At 49.5% G+C, this 14,863-nt stretch overlaps 1 protein-coding gene across 2 annotated transcripts; it reads right to left on the bottom strand.

The window, feature by feature from the left end:
* Window positions 1-1,052: 1,052 nt before the first annotated feature.
* LOC112118421 (ras-related protein Rab-7b) lies at window positions 1,053-14,447 on the bottom strand. 2 transcript variants are annotated; one of them, XM_024216718.2, is made up of 7 exons: window positions 14,276-14,447; window positions 9,528-9,638; window positions 7,028-7,089; window positions 6,296-6,422; window positions 5,169-5,384; window positions 3,953-4,078; window positions 1,053-2,114 (listed from the first exon to the last, which is right to left on the bottom strand). In XM_024216718.2, the coding sequence occupies exons 3-7, from the start codon at window positions 7,078-7,080 to the stop codon at window positions 2,034-2,036; spliced, it is 603 nt and encodes a 200-aa protein (XP_024072486.1). In that variant the 5' UTR covers window positions 7,081-7,089; window positions 9,528-9,638; window positions 14,276-14,447; the 3' UTR covers window positions 1,053-2,033. The 2 variants fall into 2 exon arrangements, with proteins under 2 accessions (XP_024072486.1, XP_024072485.1); XM_024216717.2 differs by lacking the exon at window positions 9,528-9,638.
* Window positions 14,448-14,863: the final 416 nt, after the last annotated feature.

Raw genomic sequence — 14,863 nt, 5'->3', positions numbered from 1 at the left:
ACCCAGGACATCCTCTCATTTAGAGCCACACACAAAGAAGATGCACACGCCCAGCATTTCAGAGTAAACTTTTTACTTTTGCTGGAATGATTTTAAATTAACAGGGGTTTTGTGGTCATCTCTGAACGCAGAAACATTTCTCTAAGGTAGCTTTGAGCACACTGGGCCAAAGACCTTCAGCAGCGCGACCCATGTCAGGGTGTTTGCAAAGGGATCGCGGCCCATGCCAGGGTGTACGCGAAGGGATCCTGGCCCATGGCTCAGCCCATATCCGGGTGTATGCGAAGAGATCACAGCCCACGGCAGGGTGTACAGGAAGGGGTCCACCGCTCCTCTGGGCTTCATGGCTGGATGAGATTTCCACAGTCAAAGCCAAACTGCATGGAAACAGCATTGATACACCGCTGTGCCCTCTGGCCCCAGCCTGCGGCTTGGCTTCCGGTGAGCCTCACTGCTGTGTTAACCCAGGTTTCACCAATTCCGCAAGCGTTGGCCAAGTTCCACGTGGCAGCTGCTTCTGCTGCTCACAGCCACCAACTAAAAGTGCCACGAACCACCTTCGAGAGGTAGGAATGTGCTGCTTTCCCTCCCACTACTCCTGTCCTGGGATCACTGAAAATCCTAAATTCATGTGTCAGTTTCACATTACGGGCACAGCTTAGTCCAGCCCTTGTGTCTTTAACACCCAAAGATGAATCCGAACCCCACAGGGCAATAAAAGCAGAAAATTGGGCATCATTCCCAGGTGGAGATAGAAATCCAGGCACTTGAGCAGGACAGTCACAGATCTGCACAGATCCCAAAGTTTCGCTTTCCTTCACTTTCCCTTTTCGAGTTCTGCTCAATCCCCTTGCTTGTGTCAAAATCTGATCCATGCCTCCCTTTTTTCAGTGATTAATAAAATAGTAATCATGCCTAGCTCTTACCTAGCACGTTTCATCATTATCCCCATTTTACAGATGGGGCTACTGCGGCACGGGGAGGTGAAGTGACTTACCAAAGGTCACCCAGCAGACTAGCGGATGAGCTGGAAATAGGACCCAGGTCTCCTGTGACCCAGTCTAGTGCTCTAGCCAGTAGGCCCCACTGCCTCCCTTTAAAAGTATTCCTTTAAAAAACACCCTGCCAATAAAACAACACAGCCCAGCTCATTGTCAAAGTGCTTTACAACCAACCTCATCTCTGGGTGAGGGAGAGTTATCACGCCCCCCCTACCATTTTACAGGTGGGGAGAAACTAAGGCACAGAAAGGTTATGCCTAGGGCAATGTGTGTCAGTGCTGGGATTAGAATGTAGAAGCTCCGGGCTCTCAGGCCTGTGCTTTGAGCACTAGACCATCCAGCCTTCCCTCCCTTGGGGATAAGTAGCTTACGCCTGTTTAATATCAAGTGCAGACTGTGAAGGTGTTAGTTTAAACACTGGGTATCTGGCGAACAAATGTCTCTGTTTTGCGTTCAAACAGCGGGGACTGAGATTACATTCTCTAGGGAGGCCCAGCCTGCAGGGCAGTGACAGCACAGCCCTGCCTTGCCTAGCACTGTCAATTCAGGCGTGTGTTGGGAATGCCTGGTCAAGTGCCAGAGGGTGAGCCACTAATCCACTGTGACCTGCCTGCGTGTCAACAGGTGTAACTAGAGCAGAGAGATAGCAGGTGAGTGAGGTCACTGAGCCAGCCACAGCCCTGGGAAGGTAGCTGGGCCACCTGGACTCAGCACTGACTGCACAGAGCCAGGTTTAGAAGGCTGGTGCAAGGCTTTGAAATGCGTGGTTAGAAGGTTAATGAAGCAACAAGGGTCCCGACTGCACCTGGCTGCGTTAGTCCAATCTAGGCATTTAGAGAAAAGGTCGGTCTCTTCTCTGCACTCGGTAAATGTCACGAGATTTGTCAGCTTGGCTGTGCAATGTGGAACCAGATCACTGTGGTCATCTCCTGTGGCTGAACACAAAACCGGAAGTGAATGGAGTCGGTTCAGCGATTTCGGTGCCGAGCGAGGACTCAGAGACATGATGTCAGCTGTCTCCAAATGTCTCATTCAGCAGCATTTCTTCTTGGGCTGGTCGTCAGGAGTGAGCTTGATGGAGTCTGTTAAATAGTTCTCGAGCATCTCTTGGTACTGGAAAAAAGACAAGAGGAAATAAAAGTGGCTTGGGTTTGCTTTTAAAAAAGGGCTTGCTTTACTACAATCCCTGAATCCTAAACTTCCCCGAGGGAAATCACCCAATTTCAGGTTTCTTACCAACCCGAGTTTCCCTGAGGGTCACAAACTTTTTGAAGAACTGGGGATAAATCTCCAGGAACCTGGGACTGAGTTTTGAGCTGAAATTTGAGTGATCTCAGACTGATTCATGATTTGGGATGAAAATTAGGCAAAAAGAAAGAACCACGCGCAACAGATGCTAGTCGGGCTGCTTAATGCTTTCAGGCACCACAGTGATGGGCAAGGTGTATGACTCTGAACAGAACAGAATTGCAGAAAGCCTGGCAGCTTCATCTGAGATTCAGTCTGAGTTACAATATTGGTTCACTAAGAATATGGGACCAAAATCACAAAAACGTTTGCACGACCCCATGTGGAATGAAAACACTCTCATTTACATCACTCTACTGAACCTTCTGCACAGATGGGACAGTGACCCTTGTGGTTAGAGAGAGTAATATGCTCTACCTATCGTAGTATTGTACATACATCCACAGGCAATAGACACCACACCTTTCCAATGGAGATGACTTAGCAACATTTCACTGCAAATGTTGCACATTTAAGTTAACTCCATTTTAAGACTGTAGAGTTTAGTTTGATACCAGTCCTCTCTTCTGAGCAGACCATTTACTTTAATCATGACTCCTCCCCTTATTTAAATACTAATTCCGACCTAGGAAAAGGGCCATATTTTGAAAGGGCCCATCACATTTTTTGCCTGCAGTTTTGTAGATTTAAATAAATTCAGGCACAATGTGTGCCATTTTCATGTCGAGCTGTTTGATTTCTGGGCACCGTCTGGGTACTCTGGTTAAACATGTAACTGACCTCAGGTTGTACCTGCAAATACTTGCAGATGCAAAATTGCTGTCTTAAAATGGAGGACGGCTTCTGAATGACTGGCTTTCAAGCCCGATGCTTTCCCTCCTCTATTGATTTCACTGAGATGACCAGTAGAGGGCACAGTTTACATAGCTATACTGGCTACACTTTCTGGAATCCCTTATGATTGGTCGAAAAATTAAAACAACACTTTGGCAAAGAATTTTCAAAACCGCAAAATATTTCTTGTTTCATTAGCTTTTAGAATTATTTTTATCAATGTTATTTAGGAAAACATTTATCTCCTTGTTTATTGCCCAATATTTTTTTACATGAGAAATATTCAACACTGAATTTTTTCATCCGAGTGGTTGCAAGATGGATTTTTAAAACATTATTTAAAATTAAAATTAAGTGCTGAAAATAATTAAAATTAAGTCCTGAAAATATTTCAGAAATAAATGATGAATGATAAATTTGCATTTTTGACTAAAATTATTGGAAAAGATAAAAAAAAATCACGAGAACTGGTCAACGTCCAGTCTGAATCCTCACTTAGGTATAAGGTGAAGTTTAAGATTTAAATCCAAGGGCAAATTCAGGCCAGGGTTTGGGTTTTAGCTTAAATGGCACCAGATTCTCACCAGCTGTTTCCATGAGACTTCTGGCCCAAATGATGAAAATAATAATAATAATTCTAGCTCCTAAATGGTACTTTTCATCAGTGAATCTCAAAGCACTTTACAAAGGAAACCAGTATCATTATCTTCATTTTACAGGTGGGGAAACTGAGGCACAGGGCGGGGACATGACTTGCTCAAGATCACCTGGCAGACTAGCAGCAGAGCCAGGAACAGAACCCAGGTCTCTCAAGTCCCACATCAGGGCTCTAGAGCTCACAAGGGCACATGGCCAGCACCGCTACTCACCCTCGACAGGGCCTGCCTTGCGAGCGTCTCAAAGGCCTGCACTACGTTGATATCGTTCTTGGCACTGACTTCAAAATACGGGATGTCCTTTTCTTTGCACCAGAATGAAGCTGTCTCCTTGGACACCTGGGAGAAGAGAGAGGGATGTGGTCATGTTATTCATTTGCAGCCCTTAAGGATGTGACCAAGTCCAGTGCGTGGGGTATTCGCCGCTCCTGATGGTAGCCATATGCTCAGAGACCCCTGGGCTTCTCCTTGGGCTTTTCATTCTACAGCCACTGAGAGCAAATGTTGGGATGGTGTGGAGCGCACTCAATGCCCATTGAAGCCAACGGGAGCCTCCAGCGTGGTTTCAGAATGAGGCTCTCAGTGCATGCTGGCAACTCAGCGTGGTCTCTTGACTACAGGGCCAAGTGCTGACAGGTGCGGAGCATTGTACCGTCAGGCACACAGTGCTCGGTAGCAGAACATTTGGCTCATTGCTCTTCGAGGACACTGATCTTCTTAAAGAGCCTGGGCTGGAGCATGTCCCTCCTTCAGCAAGGTCACAGGAGGGCTTGGTGGGGCATTAAGTGAAGGAGATTTCTTTCAGCCTTCTGGGGAGGGAATCTTCTGGAATCTAACTGTTGAGCTACCGCTGAGGGGTTTTATTAATTATTAATAATGATTTCCCTTCCCTCGCTTCCAGACAGGAATTTCTGGTTTGTTGGTGAATTGTAAACCCGGCCTGTGCCAGACTAAATACTCCAGCTATAGTAAGTAAACCCTATAGCTTCTAAAGGGAACCACTTGTTCCAGGTGCCTTAATTTTGGGAAGCCCAACCGGAAACACACAGAAGGGGCCTGATTTTCAGAGGGTGGGAGCTCAGCCCTTTTTGGAGATCAGACTCCTTTAAGGCATCTACAGTTGGGCACCCAACAGCATTAGCCACTTCTGGGAATTTAGGCTTCAAGTGGGGCTTGTGGTGGGTTATAAATTTTTAATTGAATTTGCTGCTGGTGAACGGTGTGTGATTGACAGGAAGCTGGAGTCCTGTGTCATTCCCAGAAGCTGGACAGGCAGAAGGCGGGCGAGTTTCCCCAGTGTGCTCCAACCCTGACCCGGAAGCACCACCAGAACGCTATGAAATTTAGTCATAGAAATCTAGCCCTACCCCTCCCACCCTCCATGGCTGATTCTTCTGAGCCCTTAACTGGGACCAAGCTCCCTCCTTACCTGCCGTTCATTTAAGTCGATTTTATTTCCCAGCACCACCAGGGGGAAGCCCTGCTCTGTGGGGATTATCTTCTCCAGGAAGTCCTCTCTCCAATCATCCAAGGACTCGAAGGACTCCAGGTCTGTGACGTCGAAGGCCAGCATACAGCCATCCGAGCCCTTATAGAACGTCGACACCATGGACCGGAACCGCTCCTGACCCCCGGTGTCCCAGATCTAATGGGGGAGAAGGGCAGGAACGCACAACATTAATTGACTGTTATGGGGTAACTGGCCCTTTAAAGGGTGATGGGCTTCAGCCCCACCTGTGACACAGCCAACTCTCCTCCCCAGGTGGGGGAAATGAAGCAGGTCATGTGACTCAAACAGGCTTCTACCTTATTTACCTCAGAGGCCTGAGGAGAAAAGGGAAGTGCAGATGGCTGCAAGGAGCTAGAGCATAAGATAGGCAGAGGCCTGGGAAGACTCCAGGCAGGAAGGACTGGGGGTGCCTGTCTGGGGAAGAGCAGCGTGGGGATGAGATGGAAAGGAGCGGGCAGAAGAATGAGAGGGGAGAAGACCAATCCCTTGGGAAAGAAAGGCTGGGCCCAGTTTAAGATTAGGGTAAAGACTTTGTGTTCTGTTTGTTTTTAAGTTCTGTTTCCCCAGAAGGAGTGGGCTTTTGTGAAGGGCCGAGGCACTGCAGCGGCCAAATCAGGCTGTGGCATTTACTGAGGAGTCCTGAGAAGGGGAAACTGAGGCAGGGCTGCTGCAGAGCCCTTCCCCCCCATCCCTCCATGTTCTGGAGGTGGTGACCTGCTGACTGTGACCTTAGACTATCTGCTGCTCTGTACACCATTTAGCTATCAAGGGCCTGGTTTCCACAGGTGCTGAGCACCTGCAGCTCCTCTTGACTTCAGCAGAATCCATGGGTGCTCAGGACCACTGAACAGCAGGCACAAGCCTGCAACAGTTAAAATGTTACTGTTGATTTCAAAGGGAGCAGGAGCAGGTCCTGAATGATCCCTTATTTGTGCACCGGCCTCTGTTAAATGGACATCGCCTGGCGCTGTGCACACACACCAGGTCAAAAGACAGGCTTCTTCTGAGTGGATAGATGCCAGAGACCAAACAGGGAAGTGCCTCACCTGCAGTTTTAGGGGGGTGTTGTCCACCATGATGTGCTTAGATAGGATACTGGCTCCCAGAGTAGTCCGATAATCTTCATGGAATGTCTTGTGCACGAACTGGTGCAGGAGGGAGGTTTTCCCCACCCTGGGACAAAGGAAGAGGCACACAAAGGGACATGCATTAGCCTCAGGACTTCTGAGTTGCACTATAGAATCAGGTGCACAGAATAAGACCGGAGAGTCACAGATTCCCACACCCTGTTATTAATGGGATATTGACTCCATGATGGGAACCAAACTCCAACCACTCAGCCTTACCATTTTCATCTGCGCTAGTATGCTCTGAAATTAGCCTTGGTCTTGGATGCATCTTAGATGTGTGAAACCTGTATGTAGCCAGGCTTCGAACTGATCTGTGAACTAGTTTGGTTTGTGGGTGGGTGCCATACTGTAAGTACAGGAAGATTGGAGTTTGAACCTCTACATTTAAGGGCTTAATGTTTTAATGGATTATTTTTAATGCTGTTAATTTCCCCTGTGTTCCACAGCAGCTTAGAGATGATTATAAATATATGAAAAGTAAATTGGAGAACCTTAGCCATTGAAGATAAAGTCCCACTTTCTCATTTACATTAAGGCCAACCTACATCATTCTAGCAGTGTAAAGGGGACTTAGAGTGGGACTCATTTAGCCTTCATGAGAACAAACCCTCAGGACTGTTGGACTCCAGTAGGAAGGATTCTGCTTACCCCAGTGCTCCTATGATAATTATCTTCAAATCCACGTTCTTGCTGGAATTCATGAAGGGGGCCTAGAGGATGGAACGAGAGACAATGACTAGACTAGATTTCACATCCCAGCTACCACGAGACACATGCAGAGGAGGGAAATTCACCACCAGCCCTCGGCGCCACTTAATCCAAGGCCGTATGGTAACCAGCCCTATTGCTGCGTGTCACTGAGAGTGCTGTGGTTACAGAGCCGCCTCCAGGATGGAAATTTTCAAAAGAGGTCAGCGCCCACAGTGGGGGCCAGAGTTTATCTGTGACTATCTGGCCTTTATTTAGACGCCTGAATGGGAAGTGATGTATTTTTGGAAATCACACCGGGTAGCCTGTTGTGCATACCACGTGCTCAAAGGCAGGCAGAGCAGATGCTCCAAGTGCTGGGCTGGCCAGGCTCCAGCCCTTGGTGGGGCCCTGTAGCACTCATACACCTTGAATAACAGCACATTCTTTTTCCAGGGCTGCTTAAAGGTGCAAATACCCTCCCCACAATGACTTTAACAATTACAATAAAAGATCAACCCAGCAATTCCTAACTCAGCACCTAGGGGCCAGTTCAGGGCAGGGGCACTGCATCCCATGGGGCTCCTCGTGCCAGGGATACTCCACCCACTCCTCTCCCAGGGGCCAGGAACCCTATCCTGCAGACTGCCCCCAGCCTGAATCCTTTTGTCTATGATCTCAGCGGGGCATATTTGCACTGCCCTCCTGCTGTCACATGTCATTCACTGTGCTGTGTCCGGCTACAGCGGCCACTGGCCAGCATCCAGCAACTAGGCTGGCTCCACACTGTCCCTTCGCTTACCAGCCCCAGCTCTTAGGCTGCCGGACCTTTCCCTGCAGCCAGGCTCCCTGGTGAGCCAGATCCTCTCAGCCCTCAGCATGTCACTTCATTTTTCTGTGCTCTGAGCACTCTGGCTGGATACTGACCCAGGAATGACAGTGCCCTCCACTGCCTGAATCCTTTTCTGCCAGCACATCCAGGATGGCAGGAAGGTACCTCGTAATGTTGTGCATAGGCGTGATTTTGGGGGGCAGCATTAGTCAGGCCAACGGGGGGGGGGAGGGAAATTCCACACCTGCCTGTGGTTTGGGGGAAGGGGACACAACACCCCCCTGTTGCGCCCCCCCCCCCCCCCCATGCCCTTGTGGCTTGTGTATTACAATTGCTCTCCCGGTGCCACCCTTCGGGAACTCCCCCACCCTTCGGGAACTGCTTCTTGCTCAGATAGCAAGTGAGACTCTCTGTGACAGCTGCTTTGCATAAATGGCAGCTAAGGCCTTGTGCTGGGCCTCCGCACGGAGCTGAATTTTGCCCATCAGGAAATCTTCCCATTGCTATCCCTACCTGCGCCCGATTCAGCTTCTCCTCAGAGGCTGCCTGGCGTGTCAGGAGAGCTTGGAATGGGGCTTTGCATTTGTTATGGGTGCTCCGGAACCTTAGAGCTTTAACCATCACTGTTTGTAGCTTGGTTAAATGGGCTCCACTTCTAGGCCCCTGAAACGCTGAGCGTCTGCATTTGTCTCTTGTCCCCCTCACTAGCAAACCCCCCATTGTGCTGTGCTTTCCACTGCAACAAAAGGAGAAGGGGCTGGAGGCAGGCAGCGCACAAGCCCTCACAGACTGACAGTGCCTGCCACAAGGAGCCTATTGTGAGTGGGACCGGCATCCAACAAACCTGTCAGTGTTTGTGCTGTGTGCAGGAGCCAGCGTTACTCAGCTCGTGTTTCCCTCACTGACTTTATCGCTGCCACTGTCCAAACTGCGCTTCTGTTTCCACATCCCAAATGGGTGTTGCCTGGAGCTCTGGGCGCTATTTTATCCTTATGGTGCTGGTGATGTCAGGCGCAATTTAGACTGATCCTATAAAGAGAGGCCTCTGGGGCCAAGGCTGAGGGACTGTTTTACACCTGATGTCACAGCCTGGAGACTGACACCACTGAGACCACCGCAACTACACCCTATCTTCACTGCTACCTTTTTACCTCACCCTCTTCTGACCTCTATCCCTTCTCTCTTGTCTGCTCATTCTTCTGCTGAATATTGTCTAATGCTAGAGCGTGAGCTGTCAAGGGCCGGGACGTTCTTACTGTTTGCTTGTACAGCACCTAGCGCAATGAGGCCCTGCTCCCTGTGTGAGGTCCTTAGGTTCTACTCCAATAGTAGTTTAATAATCATCATAATAAAATGGCTGTAAGAAACTTACACAAAACTTCCCTGGCTGTGGCTTTCATTACCACCCTGAAACCTGGGTCCCTCCCACACAGCTGAGCCAAACATCAGAGGAGGCTGGGCCACAAAGTATTTGTTAAAAGGGCACGTATCACTGCTAGCTAATCTTTCCTGGCTGACTTTTAAATGAGACTGCATGAAGCACTGACTTGGGAGACCAGCCCTAAGTTCCATTTGAGACTCCTGCTATTCCTGAGAGCAAGGCAGCGGTAAAGAACCCAGTCCACAAACCTAACCGTGCGGTGATTCATCATTCTTCCATTCCGGGGTGACTCATTCTATTCTTGGCCAGCAGAAGGATTCACCATTACACAGTGCAGAGAAGGGCATCAGGGAGCAGTACTGAAGCGGAGAAAAACATTGTTTGAGAAACATCTCCGTTCACAGTTCCGTTAGCAGAGCTAGATACCAAAGTATTACTGCCACGCCGACCTGGGCTCTGGTTCAGCTTTCACCTTCTCCAAAGCACAAGAGTTCTCAGACACAGGATTCAGCCTGTTTCAGAGATAGGGGCTATCTGCACATTTTGGATTGGGTTTCAGATTCCAAACCCTCAGAGTTGAAGGGTTCTGATAGGTCCTTGGTCAGGCCCATCTCCTGTGCTAAGTGCTTGGAATGATGCACCTTAATATCTTGACTCTACAGCTACTGCTGCAAAACTACAGAACTTACTAGCCCAGTCCCCTAGAAGCAACTTCTGCCCTCGTTCTGCATTAGGGTTGCCGATTTCGGTTGGCTGTGTTCCTGGAGGCTTCATAACATGACCATCTTTCATTAAAGATTAATCTTTAATTCCTGGAGACTCCAGGAAATCATGGGAGGGCTGGCAACCCTATTCTGCACTGCTCTGCAATAGCTTGGGACAAGCAACAAACCAGGCAGCTTGGAAAGGAAAAGAGAGGCTTGGGAGTGAAGCTATGCAAAGGAGAGTTAGAGCTTGAGCCAAGTATAAGAAAGGCATATGTAGATACATGTGACTGATCAGACTGGGACACACCGATGGTCTAGCATCTTTTGGTACATCGGGCTTTTTGGGTTTTTTTGCCTTCCCATTGAAGGCTAATCTCCCCTCACCCATTTCCTGGTATTGCACAGTTGACCAGGTGCATAAGAGGGGGTGGGGATTTTCTCCTCGACAGCTGATAATTGGTTTTGGGCCAGGAAGTGTGAGAGTAAGGCAGAGATTAATTCCTGGATAACAGGCATCTGGGAAAGGATCAGCACGGATCGTGGAGAGAGACAGCTGAGCTGGCTTGGGCTACGTCTTCACTACCCGCCGATCCGGCGGGTAGCAATCGGTCTATCGGGGATCGACTTACCGCGTCTAGTGAAGACGCGGTAAAATCGATCCCTGATCGCTCTGCCGTCGACTCCGGAAATCCACCTCGACAAGAGGCGGCAGCGGAGTCGGCGGCAGCGCGGCAACGGTCGACTTGCCGCCGTCCTCACAGCCAGGTAAGCCGACCTAAAATACGCAACTTCAGCTACGGTATTCACGTAGCTGAAGTTGCGTATCTTAGGTCGGACCCCGGCTGTAGTGTAGACCCAGCCTTGGATAAAAATAAGACCTGATGGAAATCACTGCCCAGTAGCCTGGACTAACCCTTATTAGGAAGTGTGGCGGATGGATGTAAAACTTTTGAACTGCTGATCTCACTACCCCTGAAGGAGTCTGCCATCACCAGTACAAACCCAGTCCCAGTACAATACACTCAGCCATCCCGGTGTGAGAAAGTGAAATCACTCAAAGTCTTGCTGCTAGCATCCCTATCAAGTTATGGCCATCAGTGACAGAGTCCCCGTGGGTAGGTTACAGCTTTCAGACAGCACGGTTCTGGCATCTGCAAATAACCTGTGTATCTGATAGGATGTCCTCTTGCACTAGCATGGTTTTATTTGGCTTTGTTGACTCTAAATGCACCCGCTAAACTAACCACTCCCCAAACCTGTTGTGTATTGGATCAACGGGTGGCTAGAGTGGAGCGTGTGTAAAATGAACAGGTAGATCCCTCAGGTATCTTCTGGTGGTGGCATGTTTCCAGCTGGCATGTCTACCTGCCATAACGGCACCATCAAAGATTTAGGGCTTCTTGAAAGTTATTTTGGATTTAACTTGGTGTTTTCTGATAAACTGCCTTGCATCCATACACAAGGTTTTTGTTGTTTTTTTTTTGACAAATTATCTGGCATCTCATTCTGCATCAACTAATTCGCTTTGGAAGCAGATCAACTCAAAAATCAGAATGAGGTATTTTACAATAAGGTAGGTGTGGATGCATCCCCAGACTCCCCTCCCCTGCAGCTAAAGGCTGGGCAATCCGCTCTCAGGTTTCAGCTTAGTGTGATGTTGCTGTCCCACTCCAGCCTTCCAAAGAGTCCTCCAGCAAAAAACAGGGAGCTGATAGTAACTAATGTCATGAAAGTCTATTCAGAAAAAATAACTCTTTGGAGAAAGTATAAACACATGTGATGATGGCCTTGTGCATCCCAAAGTAGCAGGAATGAACACTAAGCATTTTCCCCTCCTCTCATTAACAGTTTCCCTTTGGGGTTTAATGTTCAAAGGGGCCTGTACCTTGCCTCCCTTGATCAGATTTTCAAGCGTGCTCAGGACCCGGAAGGGAGCTGCTGGGAGCTGAGCATTTCTGATAATCTAGTGTGTCTGTGAGGAGGAACACATTGATGCACACTCTTCAGCACTAATCCCCCAATGTTATCACTTCCACATGCAGGTGATAGGGTTTCCTGTTGGGCTGATGGGTGTCTGTGTTTGGGAGCATGCAGAAGTGCCTGGGCACAAATCAAGGCCATGCTTTGTAAAGGAAGCTCTTTATGTTTTTCATGGAGAGGCTCAGGCCAGTGGCGCTGGAACAGTTTTTGGAGTGGAGGTGCTGAGCTGCACCCCCCCCGCTTTGCCCTGTCCGCACCCCTCACCGCCCCCTAGAGCTGGGGCTGGCAGCCGGGACCCCACATGTGGACCCAGTGGCTGGGACCTGGGTCCAGCAGCTAGCCAGGATCCCGCATGCGGGGGCCAGCAGCCGAGCACCCGGGGCTGGCAGCTGAGCAGGATCCGGGTCCAACAGCAGAGTCCCCAGGCAGCAGCGGGCCTGGTGGCCAGGACCCTGGGCGGCAGGGGCACGGGGCCGGTGTCAGATACCCTGGGCAGCGGGGGCATGGGGCCAGCGGCCGGGATGCCGGGCACAAAACCTGGGGGTGCTGCAGCACCCCCAGTACCGCTGCTTCCTGCACCTATGGCTCAGGCTGGCTAGGGGAATGGCTGGGCTCACAAACAGTCACAGAGCTGCACTAGTCTGCATGCGCTAGGTAGCACCACAGATAAGTCTGAGATGAGTAATGTTCAGTCCAGGGCCTCTGCATTTACACAAGGGAGCAGCAGGATTCATGCAGCACAGCTGCAATATGAATGAGTCTTTCAGAAATCGAGGTCTCCATTAACCCTTCAGATGGCTACAAGCCCAGACTGCGGAGGTCTCCTCTCTGATCTTGGTTTCACCTCTGTGTACCACCAGTGACCTTACTGGAGCTACTCCTGTTTACACCTGCTGGACTGAGAGCAGAATCAGGTCCCCTGATTTAACTGGGATTAACTAGGATTGCTCTGATCCCGCTCCGGACATGTCATTCCCTCCTCCTGTCTCCAACCCACCCTACCTCTACGCTTGCAAACTGCTGTAGTGCTCTTACTCATGTTGAGCTCAGATCACAGTCCAGGGTGGGGTAAGCTACCGAAGGAGGCTTTCACCCCTCTCTCTAGTCTGAGATAGGGCAAAGATGGAGCTAGCCTTCTACCCCTGTCCCTAAGACCTGTCTCAATGTATTAGCTCAACTGAGTTAGCCTAACAGGCTTGAAGAGATGCAAACCAGCATGTCTGAAAGACTTGTGAGCTGGCCATGCTGTAGCCTACAGGGAAACGAGGCTCCAACATGGCCAACTAATTTGGCTAGGAACATGCTACTCCTTTTTTGCCCATTGAGACAGGGCTCTAGCGAGGGAGCCTCATCCAGGACTGCCTTCCTTAAGCAATGCCTGAGGTAATTAGGAGCATGCCCAGCTTCCATGCTGTGAGGCAGCCACAATCTGTTGCTCCGCACAAGGGTTAGGACACATTGTGAAAGATCCCACAGCACCAAGCACCTGCCACCAATGAAAGTCTGTCTGAGCTATCCTTTGTCCAGATCACTTCCCATCTCTCCACCCTGCCTCCGCTTGGCTTCCCCTCTATTCTCCTCATTCCTTGCTCGAGCGAGCCTCTTGTCCTCTAGCCAGCTGGCAGTCCACTCTCTGGACTGTGGATTCCTTCTGACTGGCCGCCCTCTTCTTGCAGCCACACTCCTCCCACAGTCTGGGTGCTGCCCTGAAAGGCAGTGCCTAATTAGGTAGCCACCTCTGTGTCTGATGCCAAGAATTGCCTCTGGGTCAGCCAAGTCCATTTCTCGATATGGGACAAACTAGTTGCCCGGAGACATTACCATCTGTTTCTCAGGCTGTGCAGTGCTTAAGGTTTAGTGACAGCGTCCAACCCATACATTCTTTTTCCGTGATGTGTTGTCTAAAGCTGCTCTACTTTACAGACTTCTGAAAAGGGCACAGGTTTGACTCTGCCCAGACCCCTCTATACAGTGTAGCCTGACCTCTATGCAGGGATCTGTATACTGCTGAGCCTTCTGTCGAGAGAGCCACAATCTCTCTAATCATTCAGGGAGTACCCACCCATCACTGCAGTCTCTTGGTGCTGGCCCGTGTCTAGAAATCCAAAAGTCACCAGTTGTTTTGCCATATCTGGAAACCTTTGTTTGTCTATTAATTCAAAAAGGAGTTTGCAAAACCTGATTTGCCCGTTCAAGAGAGCAGGCTGTTACTTATCAGATCCCACCGGCTTTCCTACAAGCTCAATCCAAACCACCACTTGTGGGAATTTCACAACAGCAAACAAAGGGGGCAAACAAAAGACACTTACTGACTGTGGCATTCATCCTGTGATCTCCTCCTCCAGCCTGAAAGGATTCTAGTGGCAACCAGAGGCCATCGGCTCTAGCCCTCGGTGCTTGCAGAAGCTCTTGCTTTCTTCCCTTTACTTGGCTTCCTGAGGAGGAAAGAGTCAAGTGAGAGGAGTCTCCGAGAACTGTTAGATTGTCTGAGCGTATATTTCTCTTTCCCTTTCTCTCCCCTGCTTTTTTTGCCAGCAGTCAGAGTCAGGGGGAAGGTTGCTAAAGAGGCAGTCCAGAAATGACATCAGCGAAAAGGGGTTGAGATAATCAGATTTTGTGCCTCTGAAGGAATTTCCTGCACGCAGAGATTTGAACAGGGTACATCTGCGTGAAGGAGGAACTAAAGTTTAAAGTGAATTGCCTGGCCACTGAAAGAGTTAGGAAGCAATTAACTGCCCAGCACTTTACAGCCCTGGATGAATGCCTGCTACCATATCTGCAGACAAACCTCCTATTTTAGCTCCACTTTGATGGGTACTTCATTTTTAAAACCTTGCTGTCTTTGTGGACGCAAATCCTCTCCGCATTGCCTCTGTACTCACAGGGCATGGTGCTCT

Source organism: Terrapene carolina, unplaced genomic scaffold (genome assembly GCF_002925995.2).
Source record: "Terrapene carolina triunguis isolate 2854851 unplaced genomic scaffold, T_m_triunguis-2.0 Scaffold198, whole genome shotgun sequence".
Classification (NCBI taxonomy): Eukaryota; Metazoa; Chordata; order Testudines; family Emydidae; genus Terrapene; species Terrapene triunguis.
The sequence above is the reverse complement of the archived record's forward strand: the minus strand, read 5'-3'. Positions and strand labels throughout refer to the sequence as shown.

Bases quoted from the DNA above. Each gene is read 5' to 3' on its own strand.
- LOC112118421 (XM_024216717.2), bottom strand. The intron at 5,385-6,295 runs GTGAGGCACTTC...CTCCCCCATTAG, and splicing joins ACACCCCCCTAAAACTGCAG to ATCTGGGACACCGGGGGTCA. The intron at 2,115-3,952 runs GTGAGTAGCGGT...TCTTTTTTCCAG, and splicing joins CAAGGCAGGCCCTGTCGAGG to TACCAAGAGATGCTCGAGAA.